The sequence below is a fragment of the Borostomias antarcticus genome (assembly GCF_949987555.1).
Source record: "Borostomias antarcticus genome assembly, chromosome: 22".
NCBI lineage: Eukaryota > Metazoa > Chordata > Actinopteri > Stomiiformes > Stomiidae > Borostomias > Borostomias antarcticus.
The window spans coordinates 15,544,402-15,568,774 of record NC_140255.1 but is presented as its reverse complement, the minus strand read 5'-3'; the positions used below and the strand labels follow the sequence as shown (position 1 = coordinate 15,568,774).

Sequence of the window (24,373 nt, the reverse complement as noted above, 5' to 3'; positions counted from 1 at the left end):
GATACACAATAGGCACCATCGCATAGACATTGTATGAAAAATACTATGAAATGTGACCTGTTATAGAATACTGTTGATGATGTATCAGTTCTCTATTCTGTGTGTGCCATAATCATAATATAATGTACAACACAGGGTAGTGTATTAAAGTATTGTTAGTTAATCATTCTAGACTTATTTAATCATTCTAGACTTGTATTATCTTGTTTTGGCAGGGTCACTCAGCAAACAATCATGAATCGGATATAGACTATGTGTCAGAGTAAGCAGTTCTCTCATTGGCAGTGGTTTCATTCACACCGAAATGAAATATTGCCATGGTGACCTGGACTTCAGTATTGTTTCCATCACGTCAGAACTGGCGTGTGATTGCTCTAAAGCTCCAGGCTCATTTCTAATCCCCAGAACAACCCAAATCAAACAATAACTTGAACATTTCCCAGATGCATGCGTAATCAGGACTGGCGGCTGTAGCTCAGTTGGTAGAGTGGGTCGTTCAATGATCGAAGGGTCAGTGGTTTGAATCCCAGCTCCAACTGTCCACATGTTGAAGTGTCCTTGAGCAACACACCTAACCCCAAATTGCTCCCAGTGAGCAGGTTAGCACCTTGCATGGCAGCTACCGCCATTGGTGTGTGAGTGTGTGTGTGTGAATGGGTGAATGAGAGGCCATTGTAAAGCGCTTTAGTGCCGCTAAGGTGGAAAAGCGCTATATAAGTGCAGTCCATTTATCATGGTTGTTAAGACTTGGGAGAGATAAGTCCACATACAGTAGAAGTGTCCAGGCACAGCGTGAGAAGAGATCCTAGATAATTGAATGTTTATTTACTTACACATATATATATATATATATATACTACATAAAATAAAGTACATTCATGTATTTTGTGTATTTGGAAAGGTCTTTATCTATGTATGTTTTCTCTACATTTACATTAAAGATTTTTATCTTTGCACTTTTAACATCTTATTTTGTTCTTTTAATCCCTTTTTCCCCATCTACCCAAGGCTACTATCTATACATTTTGTACTATCTTCATTTATAGTATCTCTGCTGTTTAACTGTTACAAATGTGAAGCACTTTGAGCTGCATTTCATGTGTGAAAGGTGCTAGACAAATAAAGTTTATTACGACTTTACTGACTCACAGGTAGCTACATCAGTGTCACTGTCACCTAGGAGACCGGCCCATGCTCAACTCAAAAGTTGAGATGTCACTCTAGGAGCCAATTAAGGTTGAGGTGTATGAGAGTTTGATAATTTCTGATCAGTAAAATACTAGAATGATTAGACAGGCGTATGTATTAAGACCATAGCGCCCCCTAGTGGGTACTACATGGATGGGATGAGAAACCGATGAACCGTCTTCATTCACGTCAGTGCATTTATTTCAAACAAGCATGTGCACTGATAAGTCATAGATAGTTAAATAAGATAAACCAAGGCATTCAAATAAATATAAAAACATTTCATATATTAAAATCCATTTTCAATTCAAGTTTCAGCGAAATATCCCACATCTTATTTTTTCACATTAAACTGTACTGTTGATTGCCATCGTTGGCCCACAATAAAAATAGATAAATACATTTACCATGTGTTTACCCACATAGCTACCATATACTGTATATATGCAATACAGAATCTGAAATGGTGTTTTAACATACAAGTATGATGAAAGATTCTGAGAGTTATAAAGTGCTTTCATGGTATCAAAAGGCCTTATTCAGAAACCTCCCTATCCGGGTTCAATCTCACACACTCAAACTTCACGCACTGAAACCTCGTGCACCCGTGTCAAAGCCCCTTCAAGAGTCTTATCTCCATTTTCAAGTAAGTTTTGAGGTTCTCATCCTGAACGTTCTCCTCGATGGCTGCCAGGGCCTTCTCCTGGCCATCGCTGTAGTACTTCAGCAGCTGCTCCGCGTGCTCGATCCACACACAGTTGTGACAGCCGCTCATGCAGCAGTGGGTGGGGGCGGGCGGGGGGCCCTGGACCGGGGGGTCTGAGGAGGTGCTGGAGCCGGTCTCAAGGCTGCTGTCCTGAGCAGGAGGAGGAGGTGGGGGGGTGGGTGAATCTGGTCCAGTGCAGAGACTATGGGCAGCAGGGCAGCGTTGCTGGAGGCTGCGAGGCATCCAGTGTTCCAGGTGGAGAGGGTGGAGGACACACAGCTGAAGGAGCAGGAGGACACCAGTGTGTGAGACAGGGAGGGAGGTAGAAGGTAGGTAGTAATAAAATAGACTTCACTTTATCCAAAGCGCCTATATCTGCGTCATGCCATGATGACACACCCACAATTTGAATCACCTTCGAGCAGTGTGCCACGGAGCACCACTACTGATGTTATGCCCTAAGCAGTAGTCAGTCACTATCAACGTTCCCAAGCAAAGTAGGCCTACACCAAATTCACTGATGCCTCGCTTTAATTTGGCAAAAAACACGTGATCACCCGAACGATACATCACGAACGAACCGCTTCGTTACGTCACGCATCTGGCGTCAAACCACTGAAGGTTCTGTCAAACTGTCCGGTTTCATAATCATGTCCCTGTCCCTCCCTCTTCGTCAACACAATCACCTTCTTTACACAAGCACATAGGCTACCTCCCTCTCCAGTTCCCAAAAGAGAGCATTGGTTTTGCCCTCTGTCCCGACCATCACTTTCCCAGTTGTACAATGTACCACCCCGACCCCCTCTTTACTTAACTGCCTAACATTACTGTATAACATTATGAAAGGCTGACTAGACATAGACAACCAATTCTGAGTTGCCCTGATGAGCAAGTTGAAATTGGACAGCTAACCAAGGCTATACAGTATAATTATAAAGCTTAGCCTTAGCAGCTAGCTACCAACCTTTTGAAAAGATGACGCTGATCCCACGAGATTTGCGCAAAGACGAAACATCATACTGAAATAGCTATTCAGATACTGTATATTTGATACAGTATCTGAATAGTTCATTTTCTAAATAAAAAATAAACAAACAACAAAGGTCTTTCCCAAGGATCTCCGTCCATGTTTAGATGAACTCTGACTCAGTTACGTACAATAACGCTGATTCGTTGACAGAAAACCAGTGACCAATGAAATCAAGCAGTTCTGCGTTCTCTGGGGCCAATAGAAACCCTAGATTATTTTGGGACGGCCTCTAGTAAAAGTACTGTTCTGTCATTGTAAACCCAGCAGGGGTCACTATTCTAACATCAGCAGACAGGCCTCAAATCCACAAATTCTCTTTTAGCTAAATGTATAATTTAATATCCTATTATGCAAAGAGAGCAAATTCTTTTGTAACATGTATTTAGTCTGATAGTTGTCTTGCTTTGCATTGCAGGTAAATGCCATAGTCTGCTCCTCATGTTCTGCATGCTTGGAGTGGAGAGCAAATTGTTTTGTCTTCATTTAGTCTGATAGTTATGTTTGGCCTTGCATTGCAGATAGGCCTACATTTTACATGCTTGGAGTGTTCGCCTAGTGCAGGGGTGGCCAACCAGTCAGAGACTAAGAGCCACAAAAATGACTGTGGTACCACCCAGAGCCACACCATATATACCAGCGTTTCTCAACCTTTTTTTCAGTCACCGCGCACCCTTCATAAGTACTTAAAATCCCAAGGCACCCCAGTCTAAAATAAGAAGAAAAACATTATTGTCCATTAAATATACATTTAAAGTTAATTTATTTAAAATGAATACATACAACAAGATATTTTCTGACATAATATATTTTGGACTGGGCTGGGTTAGGCTGGACTGGACTGGGCTGGGTTAGGCTGGGCTGGACTGGGTTAGGCTGGACTGGGTTAGGCTGGACTGGGCTGGGTTAGGCTGGGCTGGACTGGGCTGGGTTAGGCTGAAAATATATATATGAGGACGAAAATGTCCTGTGTTCGTCTTCATATTTTCTTTTAGCTGCGCATTTCTTTCCAGCCATTCTTTGGTTGTGTACAGTAGCCTAGGCTACGTTAGCTTTTGTCGTCACGCAAAGCAAATTATGTTGTTTACAATGGGTGCGTTCACATGACACATATTTTTCAATCTGGTTGATTTCAAGCTGATTTCAGCTTGAGCGTATACATGGGATACAAAGTAAACTGGTTGGATGTTTACAGGCGACAACGAAACAAATGTTTCGAACGCGCACGCAGCCGTGAGTGATTGCGTTGCGATGGTTACAAACCGCTGACTACGGAACTGTCGAGCGTGCCTTGATTAGTCAAGTCTTGAGCATGCGCAGAATGAACCCAGAACGCAGCATCAATCCGTTTCAAGGTATACATGACGGACCAAACGGTTTCAAAAAGGTTTAAACTACCTTCTTGACAGCGATTGGAATTTCAATCGGGTTGGGGCATTTCAGTCGGATTGAGGTGTTTATATGACATATTTTCAATCGGTTTGGTCTTCCAGTGGAGGAGCCGCACATTGACGGGCAAAGAGCCGCATGCGGCTCGCGAGCCGCGGGTTGGCCACCCCTGGCCTAGTGTGTTCGTATCAACAGACTGGCTCGTTGCCAAGCACCTGTGTACCTGCTTGCAGAAGAGGAAAGTGAATCCGCTTTGCCAGGCCCTTTCTCATTAGTGTCTGAGGACAACTGAATCTGGTAAATGGTAAATGGACTGCACTTATATAGCGCTTTTATCCAAAGCGCTTTACAATGGCCTCTCATCCACCCATTCACACACCAATGGCGGCAGCAGCCATGCAAGGTGCTAGCCTGCTCATTGGGAGCAATTTGGGGTTCAGTGTCTTGCCCAAGGACACTACAACATGCGGACAGGAGATTTCGAACCGCCGACAGTCACAGCCGCCCCAACATTATTTCTCTGATTATATCCTCCCCATGGGTCATAGTTTGGTTTCACTAATAGCCTCAGTGTACAGTGTTCTGAACTCTGAGGCTTTATTTTGTCCTTTATTTTTGAGTCGCTGGCTGACTAGCTCTGTAAATCAGTGTTTTCATGGCCCATCCCTCCCCTGAATCACTTCCTAGAAATGAATCACCATCCTGAAAGAAAAACATAGACTTTTGACATTTCTATTGAGTTTTACAATGATTGGCAAACACTTGTCAAATGTTTTTCTCTTGTCTAAGAGTAAGAGGAATTTGGCCTTCTCTCTGCGTGTGATGTTTGAATAACAAGTCAGTATGTACGCAAGTTAATGTATACACAAAACTGTGATAAGTAGTATTGTTTCTTCAGAGCCCAGGCTATTCAGACCTACAGTAGACCATCTCAAATCCCTTTCTTACAAAGTGTTAAGAATTTAAGCTTTCAAACTAGTTTCACTGGCCCAGTTTATGGCTAATCCTGTGCTGGTCGGATTGCAGTGAAAGAGCATTAGAGCGGAACTAAAGCAGATTTGGTCACAAAAATGTTTCCATTGTGTTCATGCATGAAATTAAGTTCCCTTTTGTGATATTGTTGTTCCTCATCAGACTGGAACTCCACCACGCCAATCACCTCCACCTTTGTGACCAATTGAACCCTTCACTGGTGCATGGAGAGGTTTGTGTGTGTGTGTGTGTGTGTGTGTGTGTGCCTGTGCAGCCCATGCAGAGACGTCTCTATAGAGCCTACAGTAATGTTTGTGAGCCACCACCATGGAAACGGCTGGGTAGGTGGAAACGCCAGCAGATGCCTGACTGGGTTTGAGATAGCAGGTGTTCAGCGGGGCGTGTGATCTGGGCAGGGCCCCGGGGCCAGGAGCCACCTCTCTGGGGAGAGACTGTTCCCTGAGCCATGTGCTCTCGTCCGTCATGGTGAAAAACTGGACAATCACAGGATGATAAGTTTAAGTTTACTCTTGATGTCACTGGTGAAGCTAATGGGCAGATCACCGGTGGACTATGGACTGTCCCTGTTAACACTGGTGTACAGTACAGTTCACTGACTCCACCACCGCCCCTGTGTGTACAGGCACGTAGGCCTACAGTATGTGTTCCAGGCATCGTTTGTTATCATACTCTGCTCATACTAAGGTCCTATCAGCCCCCCACCCTGATTAATAGGTGGGCTTGCCAGGGAGGGATGCCTTATTGACCGGTGTGTGTCAATGATTATACTCCTTATGACAGAACTGCTCATGAATTCTTCTCTTTATCACCTTAGACGTTACACCTTAAAAGTTACAGGTAATGTGAGTAAGATGACCTAAAATAATTCAGCCTCTTTCCGAAACTGATCGTTACAGAACATTGTGTACGAGACTCGCATATGAAACTTAATTGACACAATCCAGATTTAGAGAGGGAAAGAGGGGCGGGGGGTCTGGAGGTAGGCCAGGTATGTGCCCAGTGGGGGATGGGGAGGAAGGGGGGTCCTCTTTCTTTTACCTGCATATGAAGCTGGCCCACAGACCCAGCTGGACTGAGCTTCTCTCAACGCCCGTTCCCTAGGAAACCTTGGCACCTCAGTTATTGCGGGCATGCTGGAGGATGAAAGAGCCCTGATTATGAAAGAGATTATCCCTGTGAAGCACAACAGACCTGGCAACCACCATGCGTCCCCCCCTCCAGCACCCCGACCGCCCTGGAGGAGAAAGGCGCGCCGACGGAGGATCACTATCAAGGACGAACGTTTTATCTGTGTGTGCCCTAGCTAGCTCCGCCAGCCCTAGCTGGTTCACCCACGATGGCCCTGACTCTGCAGCTGTGTCAATAGTCTGGGAAAACACCTGCTGCACTTCCCTCAAAGACGGGACAGTGGGCAACACCCTAGAACTGACCCACCAACATCTTCCCTTTGCTATCCTCTCTTCATAGAGGGCCATGTTTTACATGAACACTTTCATCACCCCCGTGTCTATGAACACTCGCATGTGTCTGAACATATGTAGTCTTTGCTACCTTCATGCCTGTGATAGACTACACTGCGTGACGTACCACAGGGCACTAAGGTTTTATAACAAACTCAAAAGCTCTCACCAATCACCATACCTTCTATGCGAGACTTGGCTGGCCTTCCTTACTGCTGTGCAGGCTAAATTACTGGCACTGGTATTCATAGGGCCATGAGGAGATAGCTTCCATACTGTACCTGTGCTCCTAGGTTGGCCAGAAGGCAAATGAAACGTATGAACGTATCTTAACTTTATCTCACTGGTTGTACCGCAAGTCGGAAATAAAGCCTTCTTTACTCTGTACCTTCCACTTAGAGTGAGCCGCAAAAACGATTTCAAACTAAAATTGCCTGTTTAAGTAAATGGTTTTAAAAAGCCAGGATAAAAATCACAGATGGGAGCAAAATGGGTCACATTTTTGACCTGTAAATGCACTTCCTCTTAATCCGCTGATTTTTCAAATGTACAAAATGGTGTTGCTGTGATGTAACCTGGTTAAATAAAGGTTAAAGAAAACATGACTTTCGACTTCTGCAGTATCTGTTCCACCGGATTCTAAAGTTTCACAGGTTATGGCAGCGTGGGTTTGGCCTGCTGGAGATGAGACAGCAGCTGACAAAGGCGGCAGGGTGTTGTTGCAGAGTTCAGGTGTCTGTCTTCCAGGTATACGCACGGAGCAGCACACTGGCCTGACCGACCGACCGACCGGCCGACCGTCGCACAGGACCAGCTTTGTCTCTGACGCACAAAGACCTCAGTGTTCATCTCCTCTGGCGGAATCGCAGCCACAACGCAGCTCAGAATGACATCTCAGTGCCCCCCCTCCCTCACACACACACACACGTACGCACGCACACACCTGGTGGGATGGCCTCAGCCATGTGTACAGGGCAGGAACAGGATGTGAGGGACTGTAGCGTCAATAAATACAGGGGGACTGCACTGAGAACTTACTGTAACAGGGAGGGTGAGTGAATGGGTGGGAGGCTGCAGAACAACTGTATAAGCACTTCACCAAGAGTTAAGCATTTCTCTGTGGACTATGGTAGATATAGTTATCATTGTAGCATGGGTGTCATGATATCAAACTGTTGGAATGAGAACTTGATGGGTTAAGTAACATTCTGACGAGTGTCTGGCATCTATTGTATTTAGCAACTGATGCACTTTGACTTTAGCCCTAGACTATGTTCTGTCACTTGTTTAGATAGGAGATGCACTTGTGAGTCCTGGCGAGTAGTAGGATACACTGACCACCAACGTTAAATGCAAATATTGTAAGTCACTTTGGATGAAAGCGACTGCTAAATGAGTGTAATGTAGTGTAAAAAATGTTCAATGCAAACCTAAGGCCTACTGGGCTGGCCCTGTCTGTTTCCTTCTAAGATTGTGGCCTCACAACGTCCCCCTCAGCAGTGATAAGCTGTTGTCTGTAATTATGATGACGACTTGTAGCTTCAACAAAAACCTTGTCCACAGCCTGGGCAGATAGCGAGGCAAACATCCAATCAACACTCCAATTAGGCTCGCACGGAGAGAGAACCCTCTGGGGAACAGCCGCGTTCCCTCGAGAAACTCCACTTTCATCATGTTAAAGAACAGACCATGCCATGTGTTCTTGTATATTGACTGCTTTCAGAAGCAATCTGTGAAATCCCTATACTCAATTAGTAGCTAGCCCAGTTGGGTTTTTTCCAGTTTGTTTTTTTCATGCCCGGTGATCACTGTAGCCACAGTTGTGTTAGAGCGCCCTTGGCCTTGATATGCCACGTACTCACATACCACGTGCTGAGGGGTGAAATACACGTAGACTTGCCTTGTCTCGCTGTCCCATGAAATGTCATGAAGCGTATTTGCATGCTCGAGTTTTGCATGCTTAAAACAGGGCCCTCTCAGTGTACCTACCCCAGGGCTGTTACTGCTGTTACCACAAGGCTGTGCGAGACTGCAGGTTAATCATTCCCAGAGCTCCGTCCGAGCTAGGTCAGCTGGAACCCTGGCTGGAACACTGGCGTTCTGACTCGTGTATCTTCAAACAAGAGGGCTTATAAACACACAGTTTCTCAGTATGTAACTCGACTGACTGTTCATTGGCCTTTCCATTCACACTTCCGTCACCCAACACCTCGACAGTCCCCCATGCAGTCCCCCTCTCTGCGGGCCTCTGGAGCTCTGAGCAGTGGTCATGATGTAATGTAAGCCTGTTTGTAAACAGCGGAGGGGGGGGGGGGGTCAGTCCAGGTTCACGAGTCTGAGAGGAATGACCTATCAGGGAGAAAAGCGGTTGTTGTTCCAAATGCAGGGCATGAGCGGTGAATGAAAGTGATTCTCAGGCCAGTTTCAATGTCTCATTGGCCCAGTTGGTGCCATTTCTATTTTATAGATCTACCACACACTTGCGGAGGAACGTCAGAACAGCCCAGAGGTGTTGAGTTTGGCTCTGCGCTGGCTCCCGATGTGGATTCATCAGCGAGTTGGCTCTGCTGATGTTTTTCAGTTTGCAGAGCGGAGGGGCCCGTGTGGCGCAGGCCAGGGGCTGGAGGGGGGTGGGTCCATATGGGTGGGTCGACCGGGGGCCGGAGGCGGTGTTATTCTGGTGGGACAGAAGGGCTTTGATTGGGACCCAGCCCAGCGCTGCCAGAGATCAGGATGTACACTCCGGGCCAGAGAACACGCTGGGGCTAAGGTTATCAGCCGGGACCGCTTGGACTAACACAAAAGTCTCACACGTGCATAGGTCCTCTCTCTCACACACCAGACCGTAGGCTACACACGGGTTAGTAGGCTAGCCTATGTTTGAGCGAGGAGGGGGCACAGTCAAATTACTGCCAGCTCAAATAAGAAAGCCATTCAAAGTAGAGGTGTATGTTACCGTTCCCCGTAACGGTCACATTTGCATGATAGCCTACACAGCGGCCGTCATATTTCAAGCAGCGCATTAACATTCATGTCAACACCAAAGTTTTGCATGTTCTTCCGATTCCAGTGACTGGACAGGGTTGCATCCTCATTGGACAGACATCCTCTTTGATGTCCAGGAGAGCCAGGTAGCTGGGATATCAGCAGGCCACAGCCCCTAGGACTACGTAGTCAGACAGCCTACGCCCGGAACGGACCAACGGGGAAGGGCCGGTGTGTGACACCTCCACAGGCAGCCCCGTCGAAAACGACTCACCCGTCCGCTATGGAACTAGAGAGCAGGAGGCCTACTTTACATTTATCTTGGTGGATGTTGAACTAACTGCCATTTAGCGCTCCAGGTGCTCTCTGAATGCTGTGACCTTGGGCTAAAACAGGGGATACACTATTTAAAACTCATCTGCATATCCTGTCTTCCTCCAAGTCTATTGTTTGACCCCTTGTTGCCTTTCCCAATAAATCTATGATCAATAAATCTATGACTGCCCCAGACTGTGGAGCTCTATGGCGTCAGGGCAAGAGGGTAGAGTCCTGTAGGCTACATAGCTCATGTGTTGGCTCTCCCCGGCTCACACGCTTGCGTTTGATGCGTCAACTTTGACGGATGCCATTCACTTTCGCTGCCGCACGCAACAACAACCAATCACATTGTCCAAAACTGCGCTCGCAACAGCCGAGTATATTCTCCGATCCTGCTAGCGCGAACTATTTTGAAACCCACCCGGCTTTTCGTTTAGTGCTGTCATGGATGCTAATCTGGTCGAACGTGTGGCGATCGTTTATGCATTGTGGTTGAGGCAACGTGAACGTGGTGCCCGCAGGTATTGGGTACATCCTATCCTGAAAACAAACAATTCAAACAGCGATTGTCCTCCATCTTGGTATCGAAAAATGTGAAATCCCGCCTTGCGATGACGTCTTTCTCCGTCAAGACATCTGATTGGTCGGCAGCTCCGGCAACGCATCTGAAAGTTGAAAATGTTTTAACTTTCGACGCTAGCAACGCAGGCAACGCAACGCACCGGGACAACAACGGAACCAGAATGCCATTCGGCTGCGGCCATTGAAAGTGAATGGCATCCGTCAAAGTTGACGCATCAAACGCAAGCGTGTCGGCCGAACCGCTGCGCTCACACGCTTGCGTTTGATGCGTCAACATTGACGGATGCCATTCACAACCTCCCACAATGCAGCAGTGTTTGTTACATCTCCCCTGTGCCTGGATCAGAAGACCGGTTGTTGTGGTTAGTCTTCTTGAAACCACTCAGGCTATCCTGACCAGCTGCAGGACACCGCTGATCACATTACCCGGATCCTTGCTTCCTCGGCGATGTGTCACATAGCCCTTTGTCACTCAGACATGGGTGTGAGGAATCCACGTATGATATTTCAGTAAACAACACAAGGTCCTGTTAGGGGACTATCAAGACTATCACAGCCCGGCCTCCCTGCTCCTGGAGGTGATTGGGGCGGAGCCACCGCAGTTGGGGTTTACATAAATCAAGGCTCCGCCCCTTGATCACAGCCATCCACGGTGTGTCTCTGGACCCAGTAGTATCGCACTGAAACACGGCCTCTGGAGCGTGGGGCTGGGGGGTGACGGCGGCCGTCGGTCTGTCAAAGCTACGTGAAAAGAGGTGTGTATGTCTATGTACCAGATAATCACATCTATCCGGGGAAAATCTGGATATCCAGGTTTTTTCCTGCATACATACGAGTTTCTCAATCAGAATCCATTCATTGCCAGGTGGTTTTACAACATAGGCCTACTAGGAATTTGCTTCGGTCAATGGTGCATAACACTGATGGAGACAACATTAGACAGGATGCAGGGACAAGACGGGACAGTACAGAGACAGGACAGTGAAGTCTGGTACATCTGGGAATATGAAGGATGGTTCCCGTCTCTATACACCTCTTTCCACAAGGTTCTTATGTTTAGAGAAGGGGAAAGTCAGGGTCGCTAGAAGATGAGGCACAGTAGTCTATAAAACTCCAGCATGGCCCAATAAGGAGTTTAGCAGAGGACAACACACATTCCTAGCCCGGCTATATCACGGCCTCCAGTCTCACCCTGTCCTTAACCAGCCAGACATTACTGCTCTAGCAGGGTGGCGCTGTCGAAGCTGGCACCACCGCCCTGGCAGGAACGAACAGCCTGAGCAAGACATCTGCAACCTCCACGGCCCAAATAAACACCTGGCCAGGCCGTGATAACAAAAGTTGATAACTGTGCTTATTCACTTAGATAACAACAATGCAGTGTCAATCCCAGATGCATTACGCGTTCATAACACATTGGAGCATAGGCAGGATCCTGGACTAGAAACCGCAAACTTTTCTTCTTGTGTTCACTGTGTGTCACAGTTAAACCTGAGATGGACAGGACAGAGTCTCGATATCAACGTGGGAAAATAAAGGGTCCTGACTGATACTATGAAGTCACCTTTCCTATTTAAATGCACACTGACCCCCTGGACTTTCATGCGTTTAGTTACACCACAGGCAAAATAAATGTAGCGTCTCACGGCACATTTTTGTCTCTGGACTCGAGCATATTCCACACGCTTTTGGGGATAACCCACATTCCACTCAGCCATGTTAAAAGAGAGATGTGTCAGTGATAAACGTGGTTCCTGGCTCTCCTCTCCAGCTTACATAACTCTGGCCTCAAACAACCTCCGCCTGGAACAGACTAGACGCAGAGGAACTATCACAGTCCGCTATGGAAATAAGGCAGTGACGGACAGACAGAGGATGAAGTCATTTTCCACGTCCAGCGTCATCAGGTGAGATCCCATCTTCTCCACCACACCAGTGTGTTCTGTCCCGGGGGCCATGTCCTTCTGACCCGGGGTCATGTCCTTCTGACCCGGGGCCTGTTCTGAGTGACCAGGGGTCGTGTTCTGTTCTGACTCGGTGGCCATGTTCTATTCTGACCCAGGGCTGAACACCCCCCTCCCCCCGCGGGACGGGACACACCAGAGCAGGCCAAGAGACCAAATCTGGTCTGGGATTTGGGGGTTGCTAGAGATTCTACAACGGAGAGTTTGGATACTATATTTCACCAGTGAATATTTATTTTGATTAGGAAAAACACATTTGTAATATCAATGGCTTTTGGTATGTTTAAAATATAAAAAAATCATGTAGATTTAAAAACATTTTATTTAATAGCAGTTTTAATAACAGGTGTTGCTGGCACCTGCTTGATTTGAAAAATGGCAGAAGTGTGCCGTTATGTAAAAAGTTGTTTTTATATTAAAATGCAGATAGTGCTTTCATACAATGTGAGAATTCACAACATACTGTACTTACACTGATCCAATCCCCTTCATATTGAAACTGCTACTGTATGTGGACTCCACAAGCCAGGCACTACACTATGACACATACAGGATTGATAATTGCCTAAATAAAAGCCTGAAAGTGCAAACTATTAATTTTACTAAACCTAAAAGTTGTGCAACGGGTGTCCCTGTGACGGAATAGTCATGTCCCGCACCACTCAGGTGTTTAACGTTGTAAAAATGTCCCAGATCTGGAATGTTCCAGTGTCTGTCCCCAAACCCGGATTACAGCAGGTGGTATATTACATCACGCCCGTCACTCTCACTTCAAGGATCCAGCTGTTCAAAGCGTATCTACTGCAGTGCCTGTGTGCGCGCGTGCTGTGTGTGTGTGTGTGTGTGTTAGGGCTGCACAATTAATCGTGAATTAATGGCAATTGCGATTATGACCTCTGCAATTAACTAATCGCAAAAGGCCGCAATTAATGTGATTAATAATTTTTCCTTGAATTGAGTGTGCTAGGACTACACGGAGGAATCACAGGCGCTTATGCTGTCTGACCAATCACATGCGTTCCCGCTGAGTGCGCTGTGCGTAGCAATTTCACTAAGAAGACATATAGCAGTAGGTCAAGACCAGTGTCACAAGAGTACCCGCAGCCGTGAGTAGTGAAAAAATGAGGGAAAACAAGGTCAGTGAGTTAGTAGCAAGAAAGGGATCAACGTCCCTGATTTGGGAGCATTTTGGTTATTATATATTAATATAATATATTATATATTAATCACAATTATTAATCGCAATTACCATTTTGAAGCAAATAATCGCAATTATTATCTTTTGTCATAATCGTGCAGCCCTAGTGTGTGTGTGTGTGAGTGTGTGTGTTTGTCTCCCCCTGGTCGGTGAGGCTACTGTGTTCCACCATTCCTGCATGGTCAGCGGATCCCTCTTCATTTGTCCGGTAGTGTCTGGCGGAGAGAGCTCCCTCGGTAGTGGTGACCTCTGCAAAAGGGATTGTTCTGCCCCTAAGCCGGGGGATCACGGCCCGGTCCGGCTGCTGAACGCCTGGCTGTCCTGCTCCGTCCGTCCGCCTCGGTAGAGAGACGGTGTGCTGCTCACCCAGGCCTCGCCTGCAGAGTCTGGGTCGGTACCGTAGGTCCGTCTGGAGCCCGGCTCGGTGACCCGTGGGCAACAGACACACAGTCAACAGATGCAAAGTAAAATGTAAAATGGAGCCTGGATTGAAGGGTAGATTCTGTTCACCACTGGGGTTTTCTGTGCAGTCCGTTACCCTGAGAGAGAGAAAGAGAGAGAGAGGGAGAGAGAGAGAGAGAGAGAGAGAGAGGGGGAGGACACAATATGTTGTTAGATAAGGCATCAATACTAGATACGGTGTATAATGAAAGCTTATCACACCTCAGCATTTGAATAGTAGTAAAGTGCTGAATTTAGGACCCAGGCAGGAAGGCAGGCGAGAAACACCAGAAGTAAGAAATACGCAGTCAGAATAAATAAAGACTCCACCCCCAAAACAAAGGCCCCGCCTCCGCTTCTCGATGTGAGGAAAGCCACCAAGGAGAAAACAATGGGAGAGATAACGTGAAGCCGGAAGCAGAACCGGTTCACGGAGCCGAGTACCCCACAGCAGGAAGAGAGAGGTGGCCTCTGGGAGACGCGGCCTTCTCCTCAAGGTGAACGACACAAAGACACGATTCATTATCAACCTGCTGGGGGGGATGGGGGGGGGGGGGGGGTTGCTATGGAGACGACGGCAGGGCTGAAAGGAGTGCGTGGGCGGAGGAAGAGAGCGTGAGAGGGACAGCGGACAGGAGGAGACGGAGGTGGAGGAGAGACAGGACCGCGGGTCTCCACCTACGCTGTGGCCCAGGGTGTGAGCGTCTGAAGCCCCCGGCTCGGTGGCCAGGGAGGAGGAGGAGGGGGCGCTGCCCGCGCTGGGGACTGGGGAGCTGGCGGATGCCCGGGGGATGGCCGTCTCGTAGGACAGCTCGCCGTGCTGCTGGGCGGGACGACAGGCGTGTCAGCGGAAAGCGAAAAATAAAACCTGGATGTTCTTCCCCCCACCCCCCCCTCATGGAGATTCTGATCTTTTTAACCTTCCGTGTGTGTGGGAGTGTTTGTGTGTGTGAGCGTACTCAGTGGTGTAGTGGAGGGTATTTGGAGGTATACAGTGTATACCCACTTCTTTATCCATGGACCCACAGTATACCCACTTCTTTAAACACCACTAATGTAAACTAACATTTCTGCTACAGTATACCTACTTCTTTAGTCAGAGTATACCCACTTCTTTAGTCAGAGTATACCCACTTCTTTAGTCAGAGTATACCCACTTCTTTAGTCAGAGTATATCCACTTCTTTAGTCAGAGTATACCCACTTCTTTAGTCAGAGTATATCCACTTCTTTAGTCAGAGTATACCCACTTCTTTAGTCAGAGTATACCCACTTCTTTAGTCAGAGTATACCCACTTCTTCAGTCAGAGTATACCCACTTCTTTAGTCAGAGTATATCCACTTCTTTAGTCAGAGTATACCCACTTCTTTAGTCAGAGTATACCCACTTCTTTAGTCAGAATATATCCACTTCTTTAGTCAGAGTATACCCACTTCTTTAGTCAGAATATATCCACTTCTTTAGTCAGAGTATACCTGTTTCTTTACTCAGAGTATACCCACTTCTTTAGTCACAACTACACCCCTGGGTGTATTCTGTGCGAACGTGACTCCGCTACTCCCAAACGATCAGAGCGAGTTAGAAGGTACTCACACTGCCCAGGCCCTTGGTGATGAGGGCCAGCTCGGTGGGTTGGTAGACAGCGCTGCGCAGCTGACCGCTGTAGCCGCTGTACGGAGACACTGGCTTGCCACCTGAGGGGAAGGAGGAGGAACAGCCACTGTTAAGTAGGGGTTTCACAGACTAGTCAACTATCAAACTACTAGTCGATCCTGTGCATTTGTTGGTTGACCAGTCGTTTTTTAGTATTAAAAAATGTTTTTTTTTTTTGCAGTTGGCTGAGGGTAGTTCATCTTTGTCATTTCATCGTTTTTTAATTGTAAAAAAAAAAAAAAGTTTATTGAACATTGTTATTGGGTGAAAAAAATAATTGCAGTAAACTGATTAGTCGGCTATTTTTGGGGAGTAGTTGATGACTACTAAAATGTGAAGCTCAACAGAGCAGTTCATAATCCACACCTTCTCATCTCCACTCACAGTGCTGTGTGAGGTCTTTACGGGACTCAGGAGTTCTATCTGAAGGGTTGTGCTCCCAAGCAGCTACTGATGATTGTTTTGCGACACAAAAGCTCTTGGATAGGTGCTTCCTAATCACCGCGGCGCGATCGCAAACACACGCTGGGAGGTCCATGATCTGAGCCTGCGCGACGGTGCCAGACGACTTCCTCCCCCAGGTGGAAATACCCGGTCCCCCTGTGAAATACCTCTCCCGGACGAGAGAGCAGCTGCGGAGTGCCACGCCTCGGTTACCGTGGAGACCGCGGTGGCGTAAACACGGTCGGGAGTGTGTCGGAGTCTGAGCTGTGCTGGTTAATGTTAGGTTACTATACTATCCATTCATTAACACAATGATGAGTACTGAACACTTTTCCTGTAATGATCGCCGGGCCGTGGAATGTGAGAGAGAGAGTGAGAGGCGGTTTCCCTTTACTTTAAAAGTCAGCTGATGATTAACTATTGGACGTCCCTCACCCCCAGTCTAACACACACAACGGTCAAGGGATTTAAACAAACACCATCGCCCTTTTCATATCCTGTGGTTGCCCGACATACTGTAGAACGAAGCCCCTTTTCTCACATTTTTTCATAGTTTGATATTATTACAGTTTGATAAATACTACTGTACAGTAGCATTATGGAATATCAGTGGACTGATCAAATCCACCAGTATTGAATTGATAGGTAGGTGTACATGTGTTTGAGGGAGAGGGTGACAAGCTCATTAAACTGTAGGAAGGGCCGGGCTGGTGTGTCAATGTGTGAATGATGATTACTCCTCCCACTCAGACACAGCGGACCCGGTGAGGAGGCCAGGGACCGTCAGCCCTGCCCCACCCCACCCCAGCCCGGGATGGCCGGCCAGATCAGATACCGCCGCTCGCCGTCGGGATTAAAACATCAGCAGATCAGATTCTGGAGGGTCAGCAGGTCGATGGGATATTTTAGAAGCGTTCTGAAGGTATGCACCATACCCATGCTTTAAAAAAAAAATGAAATTCCGGACTCGATTTACTGTAAATACCACTCTGCTGAATCGCAGACAGAAATTCAGTTTCATGACTAAATCAAGGTCATTCCTGTTTACTGAAATGCCTGAGGGACAACATGTAACTATTTAACAGGCCCAAACTATGTTGTGTTCCCGGCCGACAGCAGACAGCTCTCTGGTTCATGTGTGTGCATCAGTAATGATGCAAGCCCCAGCGGTCCTCCTAATGAACAAGATGTTGTCAGGCGCCTTAGATACCTCAACGGTGTGCGATGTGCCAGCAAGTGGACAAAACATCTTTCTGTTTAGGGAGGCGCACTCATTCCGGTAATTAGGGAGGCGCACTAATTAGGAGCGGCATACAAGGAATTTTTGATTACAAAGAGAGAGACAGTCAAGCTGTTACCAAGTGTGTGTGTGTGTGTGTATGAGTGTGTGTACACACCTGAGCGAATGTGTGTATGTGTGTGTGTGTGTGTGTGTGTGCGCACACACCTGAGTTAGGCTCGTCCATGGAGAAAGCCTTGTTTTCCATGAACATGTTCTGCGCGCCCTGCTCCTTGAGGATGGTCTCGTAGCCCACGCCCCTGCTGGGGTAGAGGTCGCCCCCTCCACCGAAGCCCGCCGGGACGCCATCCTCCTCCCCCTCGTTGACAAGGAAGCACAGCTCCGGCACCGTATGGAGCAGCAGGAACGCCCAGGCGTTGGACACCAGGGCGATGGCGAGCGTGGGGTCGTCCCAGGTGGGCCCGCCTCTCCTCTGGTTCCCGTAGACGTACATGACGATCCACGCCACCCAGATGCCCGCGGACGCCAGCCCCGTCACCAGGATGAAGGCGCCCGCCTTTCGCCACTGCTTGTGTTTGCCCGTCAGCGTGGCCACGGACGCCACCGCCACCGCCAGCAGCAGGTTCATCACGTAGATCAGCGCCATGACAAAGTCCTGGTTGGCGACGTTGCAGGGGGCGGCGTCAGTGGCGTTGAGCAGCGGCGGCAGCGGGTAGCGCACCACGGTGATGATCAGCCACTCCACGTTGATGAGCACCTCCACCAACCACAGCGCCAGCGCCCCCAGACACAGCGCCCAGCCAGGCGGACCGCCGCCGCCTCCACGCCGCCCTAGCACGGCTAGACGCACGCACTGCATGAGCAGGCAGGCGAAGCAGCCGGCGAACAGCACCCCGAACAGGAAGCGGCGCGAGGCGCAGGTGGCGAAGTCCTTCCCCACAATGAAGGCGAACGTCAGGCCGAACAGCCCCAGCGTGCACACCAGGAACCCGGACTGGAGGCCCACCGAGCTGGAGTCAAGGTCAAAGTCAAGGTTATTTTATAGCATGTTCATGCAAGCAAATGTACAGACGCACACAGTGCTTTACAGAATAAGAAATGATAAATAATAACAGTTTATTAGTAAATGGTACAAAAAAGCAAGAAAACAAAGCAAGACGGATAACGCATGAAAAAGAGAGTATAATTTAAGAGTAAAAAAATCGAGAAGATTTAATTATACCGTTAAGGTACAGCTACGTGATAACAGCGAGATTGAAAAGGTATGTCTTAAGAATGGCTGAAACTGTAGGAACTTTTAAGAGAGATCTAACGTTTTCTAGCAGGCTATTCCAGAGGCTAGGGGTGTTCAAATCTGAAGGCGGCCTCCCCATGTCTCTTGGTCCTGGCTCCAGTTCGGTGCCAGAGGACCTCAGGGACCTGCGGGGTGTGTGTGTGTTAGAAACGTGCCTGCGCTGGTTCTTGTCGGTGAGGAAGGGCAGGCTGGCCAGCACCACGAAGAGGAGGATGAAGGACGCCAACGCCCCGGCGGCGGCGAAGGCCTCCAGCACGATGCCCCAGGCCGCCCCCAGGTCACACAGGCTGTAGTAGAGGGAGTCCAGGTTGGGGCCGCAGCCCTGGGGGGGGGCGGCGGCGTTGGTACTCATGGCAACCGCGGTCGGTGTTGGAAAGAAGGAGATCGCCGAAGCCGCCCGGCTCGCCTGTTCACACTAGAGGAGAGGGAGGAGTCAGTGTGGAATAGAGGAGAGGGAGGAGTGAGTGTGGAATAGAGGAGAGGGACGGAGTGAGTGTGGAATAGAGGAGAGGGATGAGTGAGTGTGGAATAGAGGAGAGGGAGGAGTGAGTGTGGAATAGAGGAGAGGGAGGAGTGAGTGTGGAATAGAGGAGAGGGATGGAGTAGAGGAGAGGGATGGAGTGAGTGTGGAATAGAGGAGAGGGAGGAGTGAGTGTGGAATAGAGGAGAGGGAGGAGTGAGTGTGGAATAGAGGAGAGGGATGGAGTGAGTGTGGAATAGAGGAGAGGGAGGAGTGAGTGTGGAATAGAGGAGAGGGAGGAGTGAGTGTGGAATAGAGGAGAGGGATGGAGTGAGTGTGGAATAGAGGAGAGGGAGGAGTGAGTGTGGAATAGAGGAGAGGGAGGAGTGAGTGTGGAATAGAGGAGAGGGATGGAGTGAGTGTGGAATAGAGGAGAGGGAGGAGTGAGTGTGGAATAGAGGAGAGGGATGGAGTGAGTGTGGAATAGAGGAGAGGGACAGAGTGAGTGTGGAATAGAGGAGAGGGAGGAGTGAGTGTGGAATAGAGGAGAGGGAGGAGTGAGTGTGGAATAGAGGAGAGGGACAGTGAGTGTGGAATAGAGGAGAGGGAGGAGTGAGTGTGGAATAGAGGAGAGGGAGGAGTGAGTGTGGAATAGAGGAGAGGGACAGTGAGTGTGGAATAGAGGAGAGGGAGGAGTGAGTGTGGAATAGAGGAGAGGGAGGAGTGAGTGTGGAATAGAGGAGAGGGAGGAGTGAGTGTGGAATAGAGGAGAGGGAGGAGTGAGTGTGGAATAGAGGAGAGGGAGGAGTGAGTGTGGAATAGAGGAGAGGGATGGAGTGAGTGTGGAATAGAGGAGAGGGACAGAGTGAGTGTGGAATAGAGGAGAGGGATGGAGTGAGTGTGGAATAGAGGAGAGGGATGGAGTGAGTGTGGAATAGAGGAGAGGGAGGAGTGAGTGTGGAATAGAGGAGAGGGATGGAGTGAGTGTGGAATAGAGGAGAGGGGAGGAGTGAGTGTGGAATAGAGGAGAGGGATGGAGTGAGTGTGGAATAGAGGAGAGGGACAGAGTGAGTGTGGAATAGAGGAGAGGGATGGAGTGAGTGTGGAATAGAGGAGAGGGATGGAGTGAGTGTGGAATAGAGGAGAGGGAGGAGTGAGTGTGGAATAGAGGAGAGGGAGGAGTGAGTGTGGAATAGAGGAGAGGGATGGAGTGAGTGTGGAATAGAGGAGAGGGAGGAGTGAGTGTGGAATAGAGGAGAGGGACGGAGTGAGTGTGGAATAGAGGAGAGGGACAGTGAGTGTGGAATAGAGGAGAGGGAGGAGTGAGTGTGGAATAGAGGAGAGGGAGGAGTGAGTGTGGAATAGAGGAGAGGGAGGAGTGAGTGTGGAGGCGTACGAGGAGGTCTTAAGAAGGAGAGGTGAGAGAAACCCACGTCATCCGTTCAAGACGTATGTAACACCCAGGTACAGTAAATATGAGTCAGGAACAAACAGATACAGTCATACAACTGATGAATAATACGTTATAATACCTATGACGTAGGACATACTGCAGTAGCAAACAGAGAGAGGAGTCGCTGGAGCACTCTGCAGTTAGTCTGTTATTGGAGCAGAATGACGTCTCGATGTCAGTACATCTTCATCAGGTCATATACAGCATGAACAGAGGTAGATTCAGAACTATATATAGTTTTCTATAATCACCTCGCAGGTGAGTAAAAAGGGCAGTGCAGACATATCCCGCTAGGCCGAAATGCTGTGTTTGATTAAACCACCCAGCACAGAGCTTGAGTGTGCAGGTCAATTTCTTGTTCCAAAAAGGGCAGTGGACCAGACTTGAGTTGAATTCCACCAATAGTCAGCATAGCTTCCAATAGAGGTCATTCTCATAGTATCTCTCACAGAAGTGAAGTAGGTGATTATAGAAAACTATATTTAGTGCTGCCTCTAATCGAAACATTGTCATTCTGTACCTCCAATAAAATGATTTAACTGCCGAGTGCTCCAGCGACTCCCTTTTTTTTTTTTTATATATATATATATATATATATATATTTGTATTCAACCTTTATTTAACCAGGCAATGCTGTTAAGAGCTAATTCTTATTTACAATAGTAGCCTGGCAAGAGGCTCTTGAGGGAAGGGTGGGGGCTGAAAATAAGTTTGCTACTATAGAACTATTGAGTGAGGTGCAGCTAGAATCAATAAAGGTGTGGGCAGGTATATAACACACTCATAGGAGTTGGTCATTGTTGGGGAAGTTAATCCAGGGAAGACTACACCCCACCCTTTTATTCATAATACTGTTTAAACACAAATGCACTTCGCTCACCAACATGTCCCATATTTGCACCTAAACCCATGACGTTGGTTGTACACAGGGCAGTTACCACTATATGCCTCACTGTTTAAATCAAATCAAGCTTTATTTATATAGCACATTTCATACACAGACACAACACAATGTGCTTTACAGAGAGAAAAGGGGATGTACAGACCCTAATTTTCCAGAGAGAAGCCAAACACGCCAATGTTTAACAACATTCACCCAATATGGAAGATTGAGGTCCTTTTGAATATCAGCATCCCTAGTCCCCGACTTGTGTTGTGTTTCTGCCGTGCCAGTTTCTCTGAGTCTGTCTGCTCACATTACGCTGAGCTGAGGACTACCATCTATAAACCACATCCGTGGACCTGGGCTGGTGGATGCTACTGTAGCAATACAGACAGGCTACTTCATTCCCAGTGCACCTTAATGTGATTATGGTCATGTAATGTCATTGTCATGTAAAATCTGATGCTGGGTGGCTTGGCCAGTCAATTGCTTGTTACAGAAAGAAGTGGACAGACAATTGGTTTAAGATTAAGAGAGTTCTGATCTCACACACGTATGAGCCACTGCATTCACGTGCACAGCCAAGGTCTCTGTGTTCCTGCTGTGCCTGGTCTGACTGGATGGTGGAGCCAAACAAAGACGGATATATTACCCAACCTTCAGTGCTGCCAGTCATTGGCAGAATCATCAAGGTCATTTTAAACCCACAAAACACCGTGTAGAGACCAGCAGATCTGTCTCTCTCTTAGTTGGTCTCTCATGAGTGCAAAATTAAAGAATATTCTACACAAGTATCCAAGTATTAGTGCTGAAATAGTTGCTGTTGTGTCTAGATCACTACAGTAAATTACTCTTGAAAAACTCTTGGTTAAAATGCTCAGTAGTTTTAACAGTCATCCATCACACAAGAAGAATTTATCTACAAATCCTCTACTGTGTCCACCACACCAGAACAGGTCAACACCGGCCAAACCAATGCCATTTGAAGGATATAACTGTTACACATGTGTACACCAGCTGTTGTAGTCTGGGCCTCAGCCCAAATGCATCTATTCAAAATAAATCTATATCATTACCAGTATCGTAATTTCGAGGACAGGATCTTTAAAGTATCCCTAACTGAACACGTGTCGACTTACTAACAAAGGGTTAAAGTGGGCTACTGTATCTCCCAAAATGCGTGTTTTTTAATATGATACTCCTGAAAATTAATGAATACATTCCTAAATTAATCAATACATTCCTAAACTAGTTTACCTGGGGGTTTACGAGCGCTGATGGCGAGTGGGCTGTTCAGGTCTGGATGTTGTCACAAATCACCACCACCTGTTCCCAACCGATACCGACCAGCGTTCAGCATGACGTAGCCAGATCCACGTCGACCCGTTGGCGGACAAGAAACGACAAGTGACAAGAAGGCTACAATCGAAAGTCCCCGTTCGAGTTTAATGACTGAAATGTTGAATCTTTCTAAACTGCATGCTGTGCTACTTTAAAGTCATCTTGTGGAGCGACTGGTCCTTGTTGCCAGCCCTCTCTCTTCTCTCTCCCTCTCCTTCTGTCTCACACACGCACACACACTCGCACGGGGGCGGGGGCGCGCACGCACACACACACACACACACACACACACACACACACACACACACACATCAGGGTGAATACCACTTTATGAGATCTAAATGTGAAGTTTGAGGACCGTTGATTTATCTGTTAGCACTAACTGTAGGATGCTGTAGGTTTCAGGTTCAAAAACGTCTGCTCAATGCTTGCCAGGTGAGTGCATGTAGCCTATAGGTTTTCGTGCATCGGCTACCAGTATAACTACCTTTTACTTAGGCACTTCAGCCTCGACAGTAGGCTTTGACTGATGTGACTTTAGGGGTTATGTCTTTTATAATTGGGTAATTAAGAGTGAAAGGTGCAGACCATTACCCTATACAAAGGTAACAGAATGATAAATCCGTCCTTTCTCCGGTAAAGATGTAGGAAACTGCTGACGTCTCAAGAATGAGTATAAAGAGACACCTGGTGGCAGTGTTCAGGCCTACGCCAACTATGTTGCCTACACAACCACTAGGTGGCAGCATCCACATTTCACACAGCCTAGGCCAATGTCAGGACTCGGCAACCTTTACTATCAAAAGAGCCAAAAAATAAATACTAAACCTGACTGTATATGGGGGGGGGGGGGGGGGGTGCTGGATTAGCCTGTGTGCTGATATCTAGCAAACTTGAATGCCAACATGACCATTTATTTTGTAATAAATACTTGTATTTAATATGATATATTTATTTAGTTCTTCATTTCCATATATTTTTGTCAAAGCCACAAAGCCACTGGAGAGGGGCTTAAGAGCCACCTGTGGCTCCGGAGTTGCAGGTTGCAGAGCCCTGGATTAGGCTTGTGATAAACTGTGCCTATCCTGTTCCACATTAAATAATCAATTAAATAATTCGTTGTAATCTGGTTATAATCAAAGACAATAGAGGAACCATTTCTGTTGTAACCAAAACAAGTTAGAATTAATTTGTGACACCAGCCTGTCTGTGGTGCTCACCTGGTTATTTCCATCACATTTTGTCACCAACTCAAGATATGCTTAGCCTACATTACATAACATAGGATATTCATGTAAAATGTCGGACATAGGGAGCCTAGTAGGCTAGTAGCCTATGCCTGAGAGCCATAACG

General features: G+C 47.5%; 1 protein-coding gene across 2 annotated transcripts; it reads right to left on the bottom strand.

Annotated features, from left to right (window-relative positions):
- Positions 1-12,916: 12,916 nt before the first annotated feature.
- gprc5c (G protein-coupled receptor, class C, group 5, member C) lies at positions 12,917-23,221 on the bottom strand. 2 transcript variants are annotated; one of them, XM_084455936.1, is made up of 6 exons: positions 22,936-23,221; positions 19,038-19,297; positions 17,796-18,598; positions 15,845-15,945; positions 14,934-15,074; positions 12,917-14,349 (listed from the first exon to the last, which is right to left on the bottom strand). In XM_084455936.1, the coding sequence occupies exons 2-6, from the start codon at positions 19,232-19,234 to the stop codon at positions 14,317-14,319; spliced, it is 1,275 nt and encodes a 424-aa protein (XP_084312062.1). In that variant the 5' UTR covers positions 19,235-19,297; positions 22,936-23,221; the 3' UTR covers positions 12,917-14,316. The 2 variants fall into 2 exon arrangements, with proteins under 2 accessions (XP_084312062.1, XP_084312063.1); XM_084455937.1 differs by having other exon boundaries at positions 14,934-15,071.
- Positions 23,222-24,373: the final 1,152 nt, after the last annotated feature.

Excerpts from the sequence above, each read along its gene's own strand:
- gprc5c (XM_084455936.1), bottom strand. The coding sequence starts at position 19,234 with ATGAGTACCAACGCCGCCGCCCCCCCCCAGGGCTGCGGCCCCAACCTG. Across the intron at positions 18,599-19,037 it reads ACCGACAAGAACCAGCGCAG|CTCGGTGGGCCTCCAGTCCG; the intron begins GCACGTTTCTAA and ends CCTTGACTCCAG. Across the intron at positions 15,946-17,795 it reads CATGGACGAGCCTAACTCAG|GTGGCAAGCCAGTGTCTCCG; the intron begins GTGTGTGCGCAC and ends CCTTCCCCTCAG.